Source organism: Anabrus simplex, chromosome 2 (assembly GCF_040414725.1).
Source record: "Anabrus simplex isolate iqAnaSimp1 chromosome 2, ASM4041472v1, whole genome shotgun sequence".
Lineage (NCBI taxonomy): Eukaryota > Metazoa > Arthropoda > Insecta > Orthoptera > Tettigoniidae > Anabrus > Anabrus simplex.
The window spans coordinates 1,104,112,553-1,104,131,178 of NC_090266.1; the positions used below are offsets into that span (position 1 = coordinate 1,104,112,553).

At 42.0% G+C, this 18,626-nt stretch overlaps 1 protein-coding gene across 1 annotated transcript in view; it reads left to right on the forward strand.

Moving 5' to 3' along the window:
* LOC136863786 (cell adhesion molecule Dscam2) overlaps positions 1-18,626 on the forward strand; it is a 1,545,364-nt gene that overhangs the window by 145,170 nt on the left and 1,381,568 nt on the right. Inside the window, exon 4 of the mRNA XM_068226091.1 lies at positions 10,672-10,821. Coding sequence (XP_068082192.1) covers positions 10,672-10,821 — 150 coding nt within the window. The remainder of the gene's footprint in view (positions 1-10,671; positions 10,822-18,626) is intronic.

Genomic DNA, 18,626 nt, shown 5'->3' on the forward strand with positions numbered 1-18,626 from the left:
CGTGGTTTGCCCTTACTGCTACCTGTTGTCTTTTGGCGGCGAAGGGTGTACAGCACATCATCTATTGACACGTTATAATGTTTCGCAATTTGACAAATTGATAAACCTGCTTGTCTGAGTGCTACAATTGCAGCAGGTTTTCTACGGATATCTCTCCTCTTGGAGCCATAATAACGAGGAGCACACTGTCAACTGTCACTGTGAAACTGAAATGCAGGAACCAAATAGTACGCAACCTAGCTGTGCTTGAAGTACAATGCGGACATCACGACACTACATGGAACAACAGATGTGCATCGAATGTGCCTTCACTCGTCAACTAGGTAAGCAAACATACGGGTTCACGCATGTACACAACATTCTTTTGGGGTAACATTGAATCTACATGAAAATAAACAAATGACACTGAAATATTTACAAGTGTTGTATTATTCCTTTGGTTGCTCAAGCATAACCATGTTATTATACCGTATCTATAGGGAATTAGATGCAAATTATTAGGTGTATTGAAATTAATGAGTGGTGGAGTAGCTACATTAAATTCAGTCCTCTTAGTTTTCTGGCCTACTGACATCAATTTAGTTCTGGAAATGCTAATTTTCATATCATGAATGCTCCACCTCCTTTCCCACTCTGAAACATTACATTGTAAACCTACAGTACAGTACATTCTGACATTAACACCAAGTCATCGGCACAGGCCATTTTTCTTACTTGTCATTCGTCTAACTTATGCACTCCCTGCCATTTTACACCTTTCAGTGAACGACTCATGTATACTATGAACAACAGACGTGAATGATTACAGTCTTGTCTGTTCGACACAAAGTGAAAATTTTGTCTGAAACCACACTGGTTTTCATCCAACTTACTCTCTTCCATTGATAGCACCTTCCTTTAAAAATGCCTTTGAATACCTTGTCTGGTATACCGATCAATGAAATACCTGCTGTAATCCTTTATGTTTCCTTACCCACAGATAGCTGCAATCCAGTCAACAAGTACAGTAACTTTCTCTAATACCACACTCATTCCATTACTTTATGACGCAATTTCATCCCTGCATTCCCACTATATTTCACCATTTCAGGTTTAATGTCACCTATTCATTCCTCTGTAAGACAATGTAGTTCATTTACCACCCTTTTCTCTTCCTCGAACGTCTTATCGCTGTCATCATTGCTCTCCTAGCCATGAACTCTGTAATTCATTACTTCAAAAGAAATATTTGCTTTTACGGTACGTTGAGATGATTTCCAATTTTTTTTCCATCTGTCCAGGGATTCCCTAGGATCTGCAATGAACTCACCTGCTCTACCTACTTCACTATACTGTACATTGGAATTTCCCCTTCATTCTAAGGTTCTTTATAACAGTCCAGAAAGTTTTCCGTGATAGCGCCTGAGTCTCTGAAACAATGTGCTTTGTTCTGTTTCATCTACGTACAATTTCCTATTAACATCAGTTCTTATTGTAGCCATTTTTGATACGCCATCCTTCTGCGTTTACAAGCTACCCTGACTTCATCGTTCCACCAAGACGTTTGTTCTTAAATATCATTACACACTGTTCTTCCTAATAATTCTCTTGCCTTTTCTACTACAGAATACTGTGTGTCATCAATTATCCTTCTGTGTCCTGAACCTGCTTAGTGTCTATTTTTGGGAATTTCCGTTAATCATATCCATATACTTCTGTCTGACTTCCTCAACCTTAATACTTCCTACTCCCAACCGTCCGCAGAAATACATCAGGTCTAGTGATAATTATTTTTCAGATCAGGTACTGCTCTGTAGGATCCAAAAATCCCCTAAATATCAGTATATTCCTAATATATACTCTGACTTCAATGTTGGTTATGATATAACCGTTATGAATCCGATACTCCTACCCTCCCATGCGCAACTGTGAATAAACTTATGCATGAACATTGAATTCGCACTGAAGTTTAGTAAACCTTTCCCACACATATTAGTTTGTATATCTTCCCCACATTTATCCGTCACTTTCTCATGACCTTCAGTTCTATTTCCAATTCTCGCATCGAAGTCACCCACTAGCTCTATCCTATCCTTGCTGTGGACCCTGACTACAGTGTCACTCAGTGCTTCATAAAATTCATCCTCATCTACATCCTCACATAGTGAAGAAAGAATGTGCAACGGTGTGGAGAGCGTAGGGAGGAATAGATGGGGCGGTGTAGGTTTCCGTATCTGCCTGCAAGTAGCGCAGAAGAGAGGTTTGTTTTTTCCACTGGAGTAGATTATACAGGGTGTAACAATACAGTACGGCCAAATATTCAGGGCACGTTCCTCACACGTAGAAAAATATATTATATGAACATGGGACCAGAAAGTTTCCCTACATAGGCTAGTACAGTAATCATGGAGACACATAGGGACAGAACGTACCACCATACCACATGAAACTCTGCCTAATATGAAATATTCAATATGTCCTCCGTTAGCATTGATACATGCATCAAAGCGCCGCACTAGCGCATCCGGAATACAATGCGACGGCTGGTTGAGGCACCACAAATTTCAGTTATGGCAAACATTCCCATTCTTCAAAAATGGAATAGTAGTAAGTTCAATACGAGTAAAAACGTGAAGTTGGTCTCATGCAATCTCCGGATTATGTTGGCGACATACGCTCTGTCATTATTATGCCTGATACTGCCTTTTTCTCTAAGGGACGGAATCACATCTGGCACGGTAATATCGTCAGTGTACCGCCGAGTAGTTACGAATCCAATGCAAATGATCAGGAGATCGGTTTTCGTGTCAAGACTCGCGTCTCCCCATACAATAATAGATCAACCATTATAAGCAACGGTTGATTGTACAGCTGTTGAATGAAATAGCTTCCCACTTACTCGCAGATGACCATCTGAACGATTTGACGCGAAACGAAATTCATTCCATAACAACATAGGACACCATTGTGTAAGCTTGCAGCGCAGGTTACCTCCACCGCACTTCTCTTTCCTTCCACTATGTCGTCTGAACTCGGGAGTTTAAATTTACCACTTGGCGCCTGTTTCTTACTAATTGGCTGCTACGTCGTACGCCAGAAACCTGCTGTAGGTCCACTTTAATGATTATGCTGTAATTTGGCGGTTTCGGAAAGCTTGTAGAGGCCCAAAACCATCCTGTTCTGGGACGGTTTTCCATTGGCTATCCGTTTCCAGGCGCCAACCAACACTTATAGTCCACTGGAAATGTTTCCACTGATATCAAAGCGAATTCTGAGCAACCCATATCCTTCTGTCTACGTACTTCTGCGAGTAGCCTTTTTGAAGCAGTGTAAGTGCACCTGGTTTGTCTTTCGTGTTCCATTATTATGCTTAGAATTCAGTGTACTGGTGAAGGTATGAGCGATCTGGTCATTCGTCGAAAACTACTCTTTCCCCCTTGTGTAACTCGGTCTGTACGATCAGCCATTTATTGTTAATGCTACACTCCACACAGACCAAGAATCGCAAACACTTTGAATTTAGGCACTCGTACGCTTCAACTGGCACAGCATAACGTCTGTCATTCAATAGTCATTGCTTACATTATCTCGAGAAATGACATCAACGTCTGTCATTCAATAGTCATTGCTTACATTATCTCGAGAAATGACATCAATACCTGCTGTACACAATTCAACACTGAGTTTTTTTTAAATAATATCCATTGCTTGAAAAAGAAATCTGGTCACGTCTTTAGATATTCCTAATTACGTTGAAAGACGGTCACTTCAAAGAAATATCACGAACGATGCAGTGTTTTACCAGAATTTAAGTGGTTCTATGATGTGGTGTATTTTGTAAGGACCGTTTAACAGTCCCTCAGAAATCCACGAATTAGGTAAATGGCGTTCGTCATTTTCTGGCCTAAAAATCTTATGATGGTGCTTGAATTATGCAGGAACACTTCATTTCTATTCTTATTGTAGTGTTAGTTCATTTTACGTAGATCACAAAATGCTTCATGAAATTTTGTAATTGATGAACTGTTCAGTTTTTGTACCAGATATAGTTTAATCTTCCAGTATTTTACCTGGACGTTCTTTGTCAGGAAGTCGTAAAATTTAAGAAACGAGATTTCCACTTCCGGATGTGCATATGGCCCTGAGGTTCACTCATCCTACACCCAAAATGAGTACTAGGTTAATTCCTGGGTGCAAAGGAGGCCGGGTGTAGAGCTAATCACTGTACCCCATCACGTGCCGAGGTTAACAATGGTGGAAGCCTTTACCTTCCACTCCTCCAAGGGCCTTCATGGCCTGTACGGAGGTGACTTTGCTTGCTTTTTGCTCTGTGTACTGGCACTATATGTTTTACAATACGAAGCGTAGCTATAGTTGTTTATATCTAGAAAAAGGTGAGGAGTCCATTGACCGGAAACAAGTTTCCATCCCAGCAGTTTCGTCACGTGATTAAGGAATATCCTGGAGAAAATCTCACTTATGGTTGCCAATATTAATGCTGAAAGTTAAATTTTAGTTCCCCAGTCTGCGTTGGAGAGAGTGTCCGCGTCAACTATGGAGGTGGCTTCAATAAGTATAAATATTAGTTTGAATGATAAAGAAATGGCACCAGTCTTAAATGAAAACTTTAAAACCATAACATTGTCGTACAAAATATCTTTACTTATTAAAGATAACGCATGGAAGTTTATTGCATTATTACATACGTAGTAGAGTCATTAAGTTTTGAGACAGACCGCATGATGGCGCTGTGGTGCACTACAGCGCATAGGTGGCGCCGTTGTATGGTTTCATGTCAGTTAGTCTCTCGTCCCTGCAAGAGACAGTTGAGTGCATACACTGGAACCAGACGTACGGTCATTGTTGTGACGGTGACTTCAATGCGCCAGTCGGACCTTGACATGCTACAGTTTGAGCAACGGGAAAACATCAACTACCAGAAATTATGATGCAGCAGGTTTACGGTGAGGACGCATTGAGTCGCAGAGTTGTGTTTAGGTGGCACTGACGTTTTGTGCAAGGACAGGGCAGTTTGGAAGACGATGTGCGTACTGGTCGGCCACAAACAACTCGAGTGGAACGCAAGATCCAAGATGTTGCAACGTTGGTGCGTGCTAACCGCTCCCAATCGGTAGACGATCTCGCAGCAGAAATAGGGGTCAGCCATGGTACTCGCAACAAAATTCTGACGGATGACTTCAACATGTCTCGTGTTACCCAGCACAGTGTGTCACGAATCCTGTCGCTAGACCAACGTGATGATTGCATGACGATTTGTGGTGACCTCATCAGTAGTGCTGACGATGATCCGACGTTTCTCAACCGGATAATAACTGGAGAAGAAACATGGCGTTTCAATTCAGCGGTGCTTCCAGCAGCTATACCAACGTTGGCAAACGTACATAACGGCCAACGGCGACTATTTTGAGGGTGGATGTGGTTATGTGTAGGTGTACGCCGTGAAATGCGGCATCTTGTGCAACATACAGAGTCGTGTGGGTGCCTATCCTCCAGGCGACAAGTCTCAGAACTTAATGACTGTACTACGTACATTAACTCACTTGCTACTATCATAATAACAAGTTTACCGGCTTTACGCCCCTCTAATGTTTGAGGACGCAAAAATGCTGAAATTTTTTACCTTAGGAGTTATTGCATGTGCCACTAAATCTACCGACAGGATGCTGGCGTATTTGAACACCTTCAAATACCTACAGACTGAGTCGGTATCGAACCCGCCAGCTTGAGATCAGCAGGCCAATGTTCTGCCATCTGAGCCCTTCAGCCCGTCACCATCTATGTTACTTTCTTTGAGAAAGTTTTATATGCAATAATTCATAACCTTCTTGCCTTGCATTTTACTCAGGAAATTCGTCTTACAATCAGCTTGATTACACTCTTTAATTACAGCTTTTTATCTTCCCCGTGTTCTCCCTGTATATTTGCATTCAACAATACACATTTGATATGAGTACAAAATGCCTAAAAAGCTCTTATTGTTTATTTATGAGGAATACTGTCAATCTCCATGTATACATTAGTGACTAACTTGATGCTGGTGCAGTTAAATGTTACCTTGCGTCCTCACGGGATACATGGATTGTTTATTCACAGTCGTCATATATATACAGGTGTGTTACATGATAAATACACGATGTATCGCTAATATTTTATTTCGTCCTTATATGAATATACATTTGAAGTTAAAATAAACCTGTAACAACCAAAAATCATGTTTGAATTATTTTTTATGAGTAGTAGGTGGCTCTGCAGTTATTCTTTTTTATTCCTTACGTTGCATTTCGTACTCGATGTTTGTTCCATGTAGGGAAGAATTAGATAGATTTTCAACTTCATATTTCAGAATCTGGTTCCGGTTTTTGTTAGTGCATTCAAATTAGAATGCAGGCAGTACAGGGGTTCTCTTTAATGTCTTAAAATGTATGGGACAGTCATTGTAATATTATCCCTTAATCGTTCATTTGTTATCGCCATAGAAGTACGCCAAAACCATCGCCTTACGTAAGTCCATTCATCAATTGATCAAAACGATGCTGCTGAAACTCGCTTTCATATTCGTGCGCCCTTGGAGGTTATCTGTGAGGTGTTGCTGATCAGTCCTGATTATCGTGTAGTGCACAGGATGGAATATGTGGAGGTACTTATGTAAGTATGCTGAGTCGTTAGTCCATGAGGAGTATATGAAGGATCGCACTAGGTGAAGTACTACTGAGGTAGTTTATCCTTTCTATCCTTATTGAGTGAAAAGGTTTCTATTACACATACGTTCACTGAAATGTACGCTCTGAATGACAATAAAAACCCTTTTTTACTCCATCGCGGCGATTTTCTTCCTATGAAATTGTGTTACTAGCATTCCTCATACGTTTGTCACTTGCATGTTATGAATCAGTCATGTATACAGGGTTGCCACAACTTAATTTGAATAATTTTAATGACATGTATGTCTGTTAGGCCATTCTCCCAGAGGCTGGTTGGATCCTCAAATAGCACAACCAAAGGTTATGCGGTTATAAGGAAACACTAAAAACCAATGATAGCACCAAAATCAGGCGTACTAGGCAAGATGAGGAGTGAGGTAGTTTGCCATTGCTTTCCCCATTGGGTCAGAAAGTACTATTGCGGCATGACTGACCCTATGAGCAACACCTTTCATAACAGATGCACTAGTCGTGCTCTGAGTGTCAGTTCTCAGCACTACCCATACCCCAGCAGCTTCCATATTGTCACAGCCATGAATGTTGACTGGGACTTCGGTGGAAGCTACATTCTTTCTTAAATTTTTCACATACATATAAGGACCGCATTTTTGTTGTGATTTCTACCTTTTCAATTTGCATCTTTGCCGAAGGTTGTTAATTTCGAAAACATTCGCACCATTGTCACGTTCCGTGTGATTATTGTTGCAATTTCTTAATTAGAATTTGTGCTTAGAGGGGAAGTATCACCTACCTCAAAATTCCAATGGCAGAAATCTTGTTGATATCGCCGCGTTCGTGTTCCGCGAATGTTTTCTCTTCAACAGGAAATATACACTGACTGACAGAGCAAATGCAACACCAAGAAGGAGTGGTCAGAACTTTATGCCAATTGCAGGGTAGACTGACGTCACTGAGGTATGCTCATGATGTGAAATGCGCCGCTGTGCTGCGCACGTAGCGAACGATAAATGGGACACGGCGTTGGCGAATGGCCCACTTCGTACCGTGATTTCTCAGCCGACAGTCATTGTAGAACGTGTTGTCGTGTGCCACAGGACACGTGTATAGCTAAGAATGCCAGGCCGCCGTCAACGGAGGCGTTTCCAGCAGACAGACGACTTTACGAGGGGTATGGTGATCGGGCTGAGAAGGGCAGGTTGGTCGCTTCGTCAAATCGCAGCCGATACCCATAGGGATGTGTCCACGGTGCAGCGCCTGTGGCGAAGATGGTTGGCGCAGGGACATGTGGCACGTGGCACGTGCGAGGGGTCCAGGCGCAGCCCGAGTGACGTCAGCACGCGAGGATCGGCGCATCCGCCGCCAAGCGGTGGCAGCCCCGCACGCCACGTCAACCGCCATTCTTCAGCATGTGAAGGACACCCTGGCTGTTCCAATATCGACCAGAACAATTTCCCGTCGATTGGTTGAAGGAGGCCTGCACTCCCGGCGTCCGCTCAGAAGACTACCATTGACTCCACAGCATAGACGTGCACGCCTGGCATGGTGCCGGGCTAGAGCGACTTGGATGAGGGAATGGCGGAACGTCGTGTTCTCCGATGAGTCACGCTTCTGTTCTGTCAGTGATAGTCACCGCAGACGAGTGTGGCGTCGGCGTGGAGAAAGGTCAAATCCGGCAGTAACTGTGGAGCGCCCTACCGCTACACAGCGCGGCATCATGGTTTGGGGCACTATTGCGTATGATTCCACGTCACCTCTAGTGCGTATTCAAGGCACGTTAAATGCCCACCGCTACGAGCAGCATGTGCTGCGGCCGGTGGCACTCCGGTACCTTCAGGGGCTGCCCAATGCTCTGTTTCAGCAGGATAATGCCCGCCCACACACTGCTCGCATCTCCCAACAGGCTCTACGAGGTGTACAGATGCTTCCGTGGCCAGCGTACTCTCCGGATCTCTCACCAATCGAACACGTGTGGGATCTCATTGGACGCCGTTTGCAAACTCTGCCCCAGCCTCGTACGGACGACCAACTGTGGCAAATGGTTGACAGAGAATGGAGAACCATCCCTCAGGACACCATCCGCACTCTTATTGACTCTGTACCTCGACGTGTTTCTGCGTGCATCGCCGCTCGCGGTGGTCCTACATCCTACTGAGTCGATGCCGTGCGCATTGTGTAACCTGCATATCGCTTTGAAATAAACATCAATTATTCGTCCGTGCCGTCTCTGTTTTTTCCCCAACTTTCATCCCTTTCGAACCACTCCTCCTTGGTGTTGCATTTGTTCTGTCAGTCAGTGTAAATATCAAAGATAAGGAAATGGCTGAACACGTGATAGAATGTATTGCAAATAATTCTACTGGAGCTGGGCGACGGTTGTCGACGTATATGAGGATGAGATTGAAAATGAATAACACCCACGGTATCCCCTGCCTGTCGTAAGAGACGACTAAAAGGGGCCTCAGGGACTCTGAACTTTGGAGCGTGGGTTGGCAACCACCGGGCCCTCAGCTGAGTCCTGGCATTGCTTCCACTTACTTGTGCCAGGCTCCTCACTTTTATCTATTCTATCCGACCTCCCTTGGTCAACTCTTGTTCTTTTCAGACCCCGACGCTATTAGGTTTGCGAGGGCTAGGGAGTCTTTCATTTTCATGCCCTTCGTGGCCCTTGTCTTCCTTTGGCCGATATCTTCATTTTTCGAAGTGTCGGACCCCTTCCATTATTTCACTCTGATTAGTGTTATATAGAGGATGGTTGCCTAGTTGTACTTCCTCTTAAAACAATAATCACCACCTCAGCCGGTGTCACCGTTGCTTAAGCGCGATCCTGTCAGCTCGGAGGTCTGTATTCAAACCTCTCCCTGCGCGAAGTTTCATTCTTCGACTGTTGCCGTCATGCCGGTCTTAATCCACGAACAGATTTAGCAACACCGCCGCACCAAGTTCATTGGAATTCGGCCGTAAAGTGATATGATTGGTTAACTTCAGCAGCTGATAAAGTGACAACGATGCGATATATCGAAATATTTCTTTCAATTTATTTATCAGCATGACCAACCCTCTAATGTTCGTATACCCGATTCACGCTGTGTCAGACCACCCTGTATAGCGCCACCAGAGCGGAAACTTTATTTGTGGGAGATACAAGTTTGTATCATGCCGATCAATCATCTACAACATAAAAAAGTAATTTATGATAAACTTTGCTCTCGCTTTGAGGAAGGTAGACGAGGCAAACGAAGTGTGTGTGATGGAGAATTATGACAGAGGGCCTTCGTAATAACAGTCCATTCAAGAAAAATAAAATTAAAAAGAAACAGGGAAATTACGATATTCGTATCCCGCTTGCATGCTCACGTTGGAGCAGTAAAGGATAAGGCTGAAAAGGAATTTCGTGAATCTTGCAGGGATCGAAGTATACATTACGCACCCTCCTCCATTTGCAGAACAGGTCCAAACGGAATTCAGCGTGAAATATGATTTAACAAAGGACTCCGTATTTCGTTAGGAAAAAACTTAATAACTCAGTAGTCCAATCTGTTTGCACTGTACGTTGACAATTCGCGCGCTATAATGCCCACGATTAGCACGAACGAATATATAAGTGTCCCAAATTATTTCGCAACAATTTCTAAAATATTATTTCAAGCTGATGACAACATTGTCTCCGCAATAATATAAGGAAAATAGAAAAGAAAAAATTATCACAATGGTTTACAGAAGTCCATTATAATGTGCTTTAAGTACATTCAATTTTTTAAAATATTTAAAACAAAGTTCAAAAGTTTGGGCGTTCAGATAAAATATTTTGGCAAGTTACTGTATGTAGGGTAGCATGATCTGCAAGATTTATACTAAAATGGTAAAAGCTACCTAAATCTTCGAACTCTTAAGCTTTTGTTGAAGTAATGTCACCCTAAAGTGTACAATATGTCTGCCAAGTAGGAAATTTCAGTTTAGTGATTGAAGACGAACTATTGCAATTTATCAGTTCCTTTCCTTCACATTTCAGATGGCAAATACCACATGCTGCCGACTGGAGAGCTGTTGGTGTACTCCGTGACTCCTAGTGACACCCATGCAACATACCGCTGTAGAACAGTACATCATGTGACCGGTACCACAGTGGAGAGCCTTAACACTGGTCGAGTAGTCGTCACAGGTAAGGAGAAACTCGCAAAATAGAAGTTGATATGTTAACTTAGCAATATTATAGAGCCCAATTGTAACTTTTGCTACAGTTTCACGTTTAACAAACATTTGATAAATGAAACTAAATCAGACGTTTGTGGAGGAAGCGATAGATGATATTCCATTGAGAAACAGAAATATTTGCAATTTGAGTAATATTCTTTGAAAATGGAGTTAAACTGAATTATCTATTACAGCACCCTCATTACAAAAACGAATTCCTGAATCGTACTTTAATTTACAACAATAACATGAATTTAAACAGATAATAAAATGTTTTTATTAAGTTCTTGGTAAGGCGAATAATTTTAAGGAGATTAATTTTGGGATGAGCCAATATCATTATTTTTACCTTTAATGTTCTCAGACTATCGAACACAAGAGATTTGCGTTTTTGGCTTCGTAGTTTGTCTGAATAATCTGTATTATATACAAATTTCATTTCCCATACTGGTGTGAAATAAAAATAATCTTCATTTCATTTTATCAAGTTATTCACGGGAGATTGTATTCATGAATATTTATTTAAGGCTTAAGTTTTAAATTGCTATCATTCAACACGTTATATAGTGTGACGGTGTCCACCATTTTAATGCTATTTGTTCGGGACGTCGACATAGAAAGATCTTAGGAGGAGCAAGTTATAGTAATTTCCACGTAAGGAAATACCCCAGAAAGTAAATATCGCCACCCGATGCTCTTCTTTTCTCTTTTTTGTAATGGCTGATCACTGCTGCCAACCTGCCTGGTTACATATTAAAATCACCAGACATAACCATAACAAACTAACCTCAATGTAGGAAACACCGATAATCAATGTTTCCCTACCCTAGTAAATGATAAAAGATAAGATCAAATAACTCAAATAATTATGAATATCTCGTCGATTTCCACGCTCAATGAGGAATTAAGGATATAAACACACTTTCTCACTCAAATTATCCGTCTTTATTTTGATATACACTAGGCGTACTATAACCATATTCTTGACAAGAGGGGCGTGTTAAACGATGCAATTTATTTAATAAGTCTTTGCAGTGTGATTTTAGAAAGTTCCAGACATCCAATGACTTCCCTTTCTTTTGCGCGAACATTTCCTTCTCTCTTCAACACCGGTAACCAGTAAGGAGAGAAATTATTGGGCATATTTTCAGCCTGCAGGCTGGTTATATTGTGATGTTTGGGATATCACTGTATATTTTTAATTATTGAACTATATATTTAATTGATAATATGTATATATTTAATCACTGATAGGTCATTTTAAATTAATATATATATATATAGGGCTTTTATCATCCATTTCAATCATCATCTCATTTCTTTGTATCGCGGCTATAACGTATTCTGAACGAACAAATTATTGGGTAAAGTATTTCAACATCACGCATATTTATAACTTGCAGTAAACTTTCCAATAGCCGTTGTGAGGTGACAAGAGTCAGCAGGCTAATTTCAGCCCAGTTCCAGGAAAAGTACGTCATCGAGGTTACGAGAGACCTTACCCTCTCCACCTCATGAAAAGACAGTTGATACATTATTAACACCCACTTTTCAAACTCAGCTTCGAGACGCTTTATTTCAGCGGGAAAGTTCAGCCTATGTGAATGAACGTAATGAAGCAACGTGATGGATGCACAGCTATACAAGGGAGAAGGGATGAGACATCGAATCTTACTGGACCATGTGATATGGCTGATGGAAGGAGACTTTTGAACCAATATATACCACCGACAAGGGCTGGAGAGGACACTAACATTCTCACATTCAGACTCTCATTCAGACTCACATTCAGAGATTCGGACATTCTGATTCTGATTCTCACGCTTGGAAGATACTCTTACTACGATTCTACGTCTACACATCGGAGAAGATTTTAACTTAGTTCACTTCGCATCGGAGTATATTCTACTCAAAAGTTACTCTCATTGGGACTTGTTATCTCAATGACGAGAGGTAGTCAACGGGAGACCGGTTCTGACTGGTATAGGGCAGGAGAGCTTTTATTATGAGTTTAGCTACGCTTCTGTTCCGTAATTCGGAAGAATACAAGTGTATTCTCTCCATGAACATAACCCATGGTGGTTTTGCACTTAAAATTAGGACTCATTACGACTTTATGTAAGGAGTACAATAGGAAGTGTTAAAGACAGGAAATGTGGAGGTAGGACTGGAATCCAACAATAGATGAGGCAGCCTGTACGAGAGATCCACCCATCTTCAGCTTCAAGACAACAGAGTCTACATTTGGTGAGCTTATGGCATAAGTTACTGCAAGCCTTCGCGCAACAGTTCATTTTCTTAAAGTTAATTTCATTCACTTTTTCTTTTGCTTCCGTAAGTTCAGATTTCGTTAATACGCCGTTACGTCACGTTTTCATCTTAATAAATAGCTGTTTTAATTTGTATTTTATGAAATGATTATTAATGATCCTTAAATTCCAAGTTAGTGTACTTAATGATTTGTGTTCCGTTCACCTTACCCCTGGGAGTTTTTTGAGTCTCATTACGTATTTTTTATTTATTATTATTATTATTAATTATCTACTTTTGTTTTCAAGCCATAAGCTTGCAGACTGGCGCCCTTGGGATACTGTTTCTGGAGAAACCATGACATATCATTTATTTATTTTAATATTAAAGTGACCCGCCACGTTATAAATTTGTCATTAATCTGTGGGCAAAGTGGGTACGTCACAATATCTTCAAGCTTATCAGGAAACATATAGGAATATTAATGTGCCAAGCTCCGTGAACGGAAATTAGGTCAGGTTTCAAGTTCACTGCGGATTTGAAAATAATAATGTCATAAGTTCTACTGCCAAAATTTCGTCCCGCAAGAGTTATTTCGTGTACCGGTAGATCTAGACATGAGACTGACGTACTTGAGCACTTTAATCATTTCGCGCAAACAATGTTAATAAATGCATTATCCGAACATGCCACAATTCTACTTACTTGGTATTAGCCAAATAGATTTACAATCCCACAGAAAAAGAAAATATGCTTTAAATATTCTCGCAAATGTATCACTAGTGACTTTAACGGCGATGCGGTGGCAACACGCAATTCATGCTAGAACAGTGATTGAACGTTGCCAACGTGCCAGATTAACGGTTAATGTAAGACGTCGTATCGGCAAGTAGGGTCCCTAAACTGTATGGTTACCGACACTGAAAAAGACCTGAAAAATACCCAACAGCAAGAAAAGTAACTATAAATCGATACCTTAATATTACAGGGGAGAAAGGGTAAGGTTGCACCCTTAGGGTACGTCCTTACACGGAGAGGACTATAACCTGGCTCCAACCGCGAGCGACAGCACCGAGGCCTTCTCACCATTGCAGCAACCAAGGACAGCCCCTCTGCCACACTCCGTGGTCTCATTGTAGGACTCCCTGACGGTGTAAGAAACAAATAGAAAGGTGAACCCAGAAATTTTGGGTTCCAGAGAACTTCAGGTGTTTCTCCTTGTCCGAAGTACCTGTAAGGGCCGGTCGTCCATTATATAAGGCAGGCCGAACGAGCTTCAGTGGTTCAGTTCTGCCGGTGATCGAGACGGTTCAATTCTGTGAGTGGAGCACTGGGAATGCTGTTGTGTGTGAACTGATGGCAAATGCGGAGCAGCGCAGCTGATCGACGTGGGGCAGTGAACGAGCACCGCAGCGAGTAATACGGACTGCTCATTACGTTCAGAGTTGTGAGACTGTGTTGCGCGTGCGAAACTGTAAACTGCGTGACCGCGATAGTTGTACAGTATGTTTAATCGTGAAGTGCCCTAAGGTCCAAGTTACAGCTAGAATTGTGTGTAGGGTAGTTGTTATAGCTTGGAAATGTGTAAGCTGTAGCTAGCGTGACTGTAAAGTGAGAACAGAGAGAGAGAGTCCGCGAACGACAGTAGTGTTATTCTGTGTCTGTGTAGTTATTTACTGGAAAGTAAAGTGACGTATACGAAAATCATAATTTTTTTACAAGTTGTTTTCCGTCGTGCCGTCTTATGGCGACGATGGAACAAGGAAGCCTAGGAGTGGGAAGGAAGTAGCCATGGCCTTAATTAAGGTACAGCCCCAGCATTTGCCTGGTGTGAAAATGGAAAACCACGGAAAAGCACCTTCAGGGCTGCCAACAATGGGGACCGAACCTACTATCTCCCGAATACTGGATACTGGCCGCATTTAAATGACTGCAGCTATCGAGCACGGTATTCATCAATTTAAGAAATTCACTACCAACAAATGTCCTTGCTTTACTTTATTTCTGCAACCAGCGTATTTACAATGTTTTAGCTCAATTCTTTAATATACTGTGTACATACGTGGACGATGGCTTCTACAATACGATATCTGAAGAAATCTTATAAAGTGAACATTTTTGTATCTCTGTGCTTGTGTCTGTGCCTAGCTTCAACTATCAAATTTTATAAACAGTAATGCCGGTGTCAAGTCGTTCGCTGAATAAAGAAACAATTTTACGAGTGATTAGAAGTCCCGAGTCAGATAACGATAAAAATAGGCAGCAACATATGAGAGAAGTATTCTAGGTCAGTAAACAGTAGTGAAGATTCCGACAGAAAGAAGTGAATGTGAAATTGACCATAACTTTAGACAGGAGCCAATTCCGTATGTTTGAACGCTAATCCATAAGTGGTTAAAATATAAGTTTAATGTTGAACATCTAGTGTACTACATAGCTTTTGGAGAACGCAAATTAATTGGCAGTGAGCCGAATTTTCTTCTTGTAAGGGCATAGAAATAATATTTTCTTACCCCTGTATAGCGTGATGCCTGGTGTATATTGCGCGTAAACTGTCTGTTTGGTCTGTAATAAAGCTGACTGTGAAGTCATAAGATCAAAAACCAGTTAATAACAGAAATATAGGTGATAATATCTCTTCATTCATTCAAACGTCATTGCGTATTGGTAGATATGTTGCACCATACTTTTTCGTAGTGATTGGCGAAATTTAGTGCAACATTGCTTCCTATCAAACGTGCAAAAATCTGTGTAATAGAGATGACGATGATTATGATGATGGTGGTGATAGTGGTGGTGGTGGTGGTGGTGGTGGTGGTGGTGGTGGTGGTGGTGGTGGTGGAGACCACTCTGGATTTCCCTAAGAAGATTCACTGTATTTTTTTTTATTTTAAATGATATTTGTTCGTGGCGTCGACCTCTACAGATCTTTTGCCACTACTTACACCATATGAAAGGAATCTGCGTGTAAGTTGAATTGCGGAAGTAGGGGCCTATATTGTGTTGAATGCGATGCAAGGAGCATTTACGACGATACAAAAAACCAGTCCCCAGGCCAGGGATATTAATCATTTACAATCAGAACCCTTGACGCAGCCGGGAATCGAACCCGGGGCCGTCGGGTGGCAGGCGGACGCGTTGCCTCCTACAACGCGGGGCAGGACAGATTCACTGTAACCCAGTCCTTGCCAGGCCGATGTCTGCAAAGACTCCAAATTATCATCAAGGAGCTGATACATCTCTCCAAAGCGCAGACATGTTCTGACGGAATCACTTTTCGTGAGTAGAAAGCGGGTATTTCGTGTTCGAATCCGGAGTATGGTCAAATTTTCAACACATTCATCTTATAGTAATTAAATTAATGTGAATCATATTGGCTGAGAAAGTAACCTCTTTCCTTACTGGTCCTTAAACTTTCTCGTAACTTAACTTGAAGTATTCATTTCTGACATTCTGCAGCCGTCTCCTTGCTGTGCTTAGCTCTCTGAGCCCAAATATAGCCTCTATCCCGACACACTGCGGTGGTACTTCAAAATGTTCAAATCCACCAGCCTCCTATCTGTAGATTTACTAGTACATAAGAGCGACTTGTGGGGACAAATTTTCAGGCAACACGATGTCCTTAAAAACCGTAAAAGCGTAGTTAATTTGATTTAAAACGCGTCGGCCACTAAATCGCTGGGTTCCGTGATTGAAATCCCGGTCACTCCATGTGAGATTTGTGCTGGACCAAGCGCAGGCGGGACATGTGTTTCTCCAGGTACTCTGGTTTTCGCTGACATATTTCATTCCAGAAACACTCTCCAATATCATTTCGTTTCATCAGTCAATCATTAATCATTGCCCCAGAAGAGTGCGACAGGCTTCGGTAGCCGGCACAATTCCTATTCTTGCAGCTAGATGGCGGCTTTATTCATTCCGTTTCTGACCCGCTCGAATGACTGGAAACAGGCTGAGGATTTTCTTTTTTTATTATTAGTAGTATCATTCATTCGCTGTCATGGCCATCCATAGGTCACGTTTGTAGAATCTATGTACTTGCTATTCCATCACGCCATCTTCTTTGCACTCTCACCAAAGTTATGTTGATATTCGACTTCTCTTTCCCCGCTTTTCCACCGTGATTCAACGTGTACATCCCTCATTCCTGCAAACTTTTCTCTAAAAGTTGTTCTTTCCTATATCGTTTCCCTTTAGACACCCACTCCCTCTAAGAATTTGTGCACCTGTGGAAGCTACCCACCCAGGTTGTTTTGCAGTAGGTGTTTTCTGGGCAAACCTTCTTGGTTCATCCTCTTGATGCGTCCAAAAAAGCCGGTGTCCTTTCCCTCTTTATTTGTTATTTTCTTGAAGGTTTCTTCAAGTCCTCGGTTCAATCTCGACCAGAACGTGAGTTGATCCGTTTGTGAAATTTTGAAGCCAAAATGTTTAGAAAAATCCCCTTTCTTTTTTTCACGACTAGGTTGGACCTCGCTGCGTAAAGGTACTGTGTTCTGACCACTGGAAAATATTATTCTATCTCCCTTGTATTTAAATTTCTGAACACGATAGCTGCTCCAAAATTGTACTACAGTTATTTCCACGCAATCTGTTTTGTCCGAGTATGTATATGCTATGCTGTCTTTTTCAAGGGAAGATGTTAGTCATGTTTTGGCGACCAAGTTTTATCATTTTTCAACCTGCTGTGTGTGGCTTTCCTGCTAGAAGAACAACGTTATCTGTAAAAACTTCTTTTCCACAAACAAGCCTTATCCCATTCTGGGTCTCACATTCATTCATCCTCAATCTCCATTTCCTGATGAGGTGCTGCTCCTTATTCTGAGTAGTAATAGTAGTAGTGCCGGCCCCGTGGTGTATGGGTAGCGTGCCTGCCTCTTACCCGGAGGCCCCGTGTTCGATCCCGGCCAGGTCAGGGATTTTTTCTGGACCTGAGAGCTGGTTCGAGATCCACTCAGCCTACATGATTAGAATTGAGGAGCTATCTGACGGTGAGTAGCGGCCCCTGTCTAGGAAGCCAAGAATAACGACCGAGAGGATTCGTCGTGCTGACCACATGACACCTCGTAATCTGCAGGCCTTCGAGCTGAGCAGCGGTCGCTTGGTAGGCCAAGGCCCTTCAAGGGCTGTAGTGCCATGGGGTTTGGTTTTTTAATAGTAGTAGTGAGTAAGTGACTGTGCGGATTCGTCACTTAGCTATTAGCTTGCATTCGGGAGTTAGTGGGCTCGAATCCCACTGTCGGCAGCCCTGAAGATGGTTTGCCATGCCTTTCCATTTTCACACCGTGCCGTACCTTAATTAAGGCCACGGTCACTTTTTTCCCTTTCCGAGCCCTTTCTTACCCCATCGTCGCCAGAAAACGTATCGGTGTTGGTGCGATGTAAAATGTTATTTATTTTACAGCCCACTAACTACGATTACGGTTCTTGGGGGGGGGGGGGGTTGCGACGTAAAGCGAATTGTAATTTTTAAAAGTGTTATTAGTGTTATTGATTTAATTTCCCATTAACTACTTTTATGGTTTT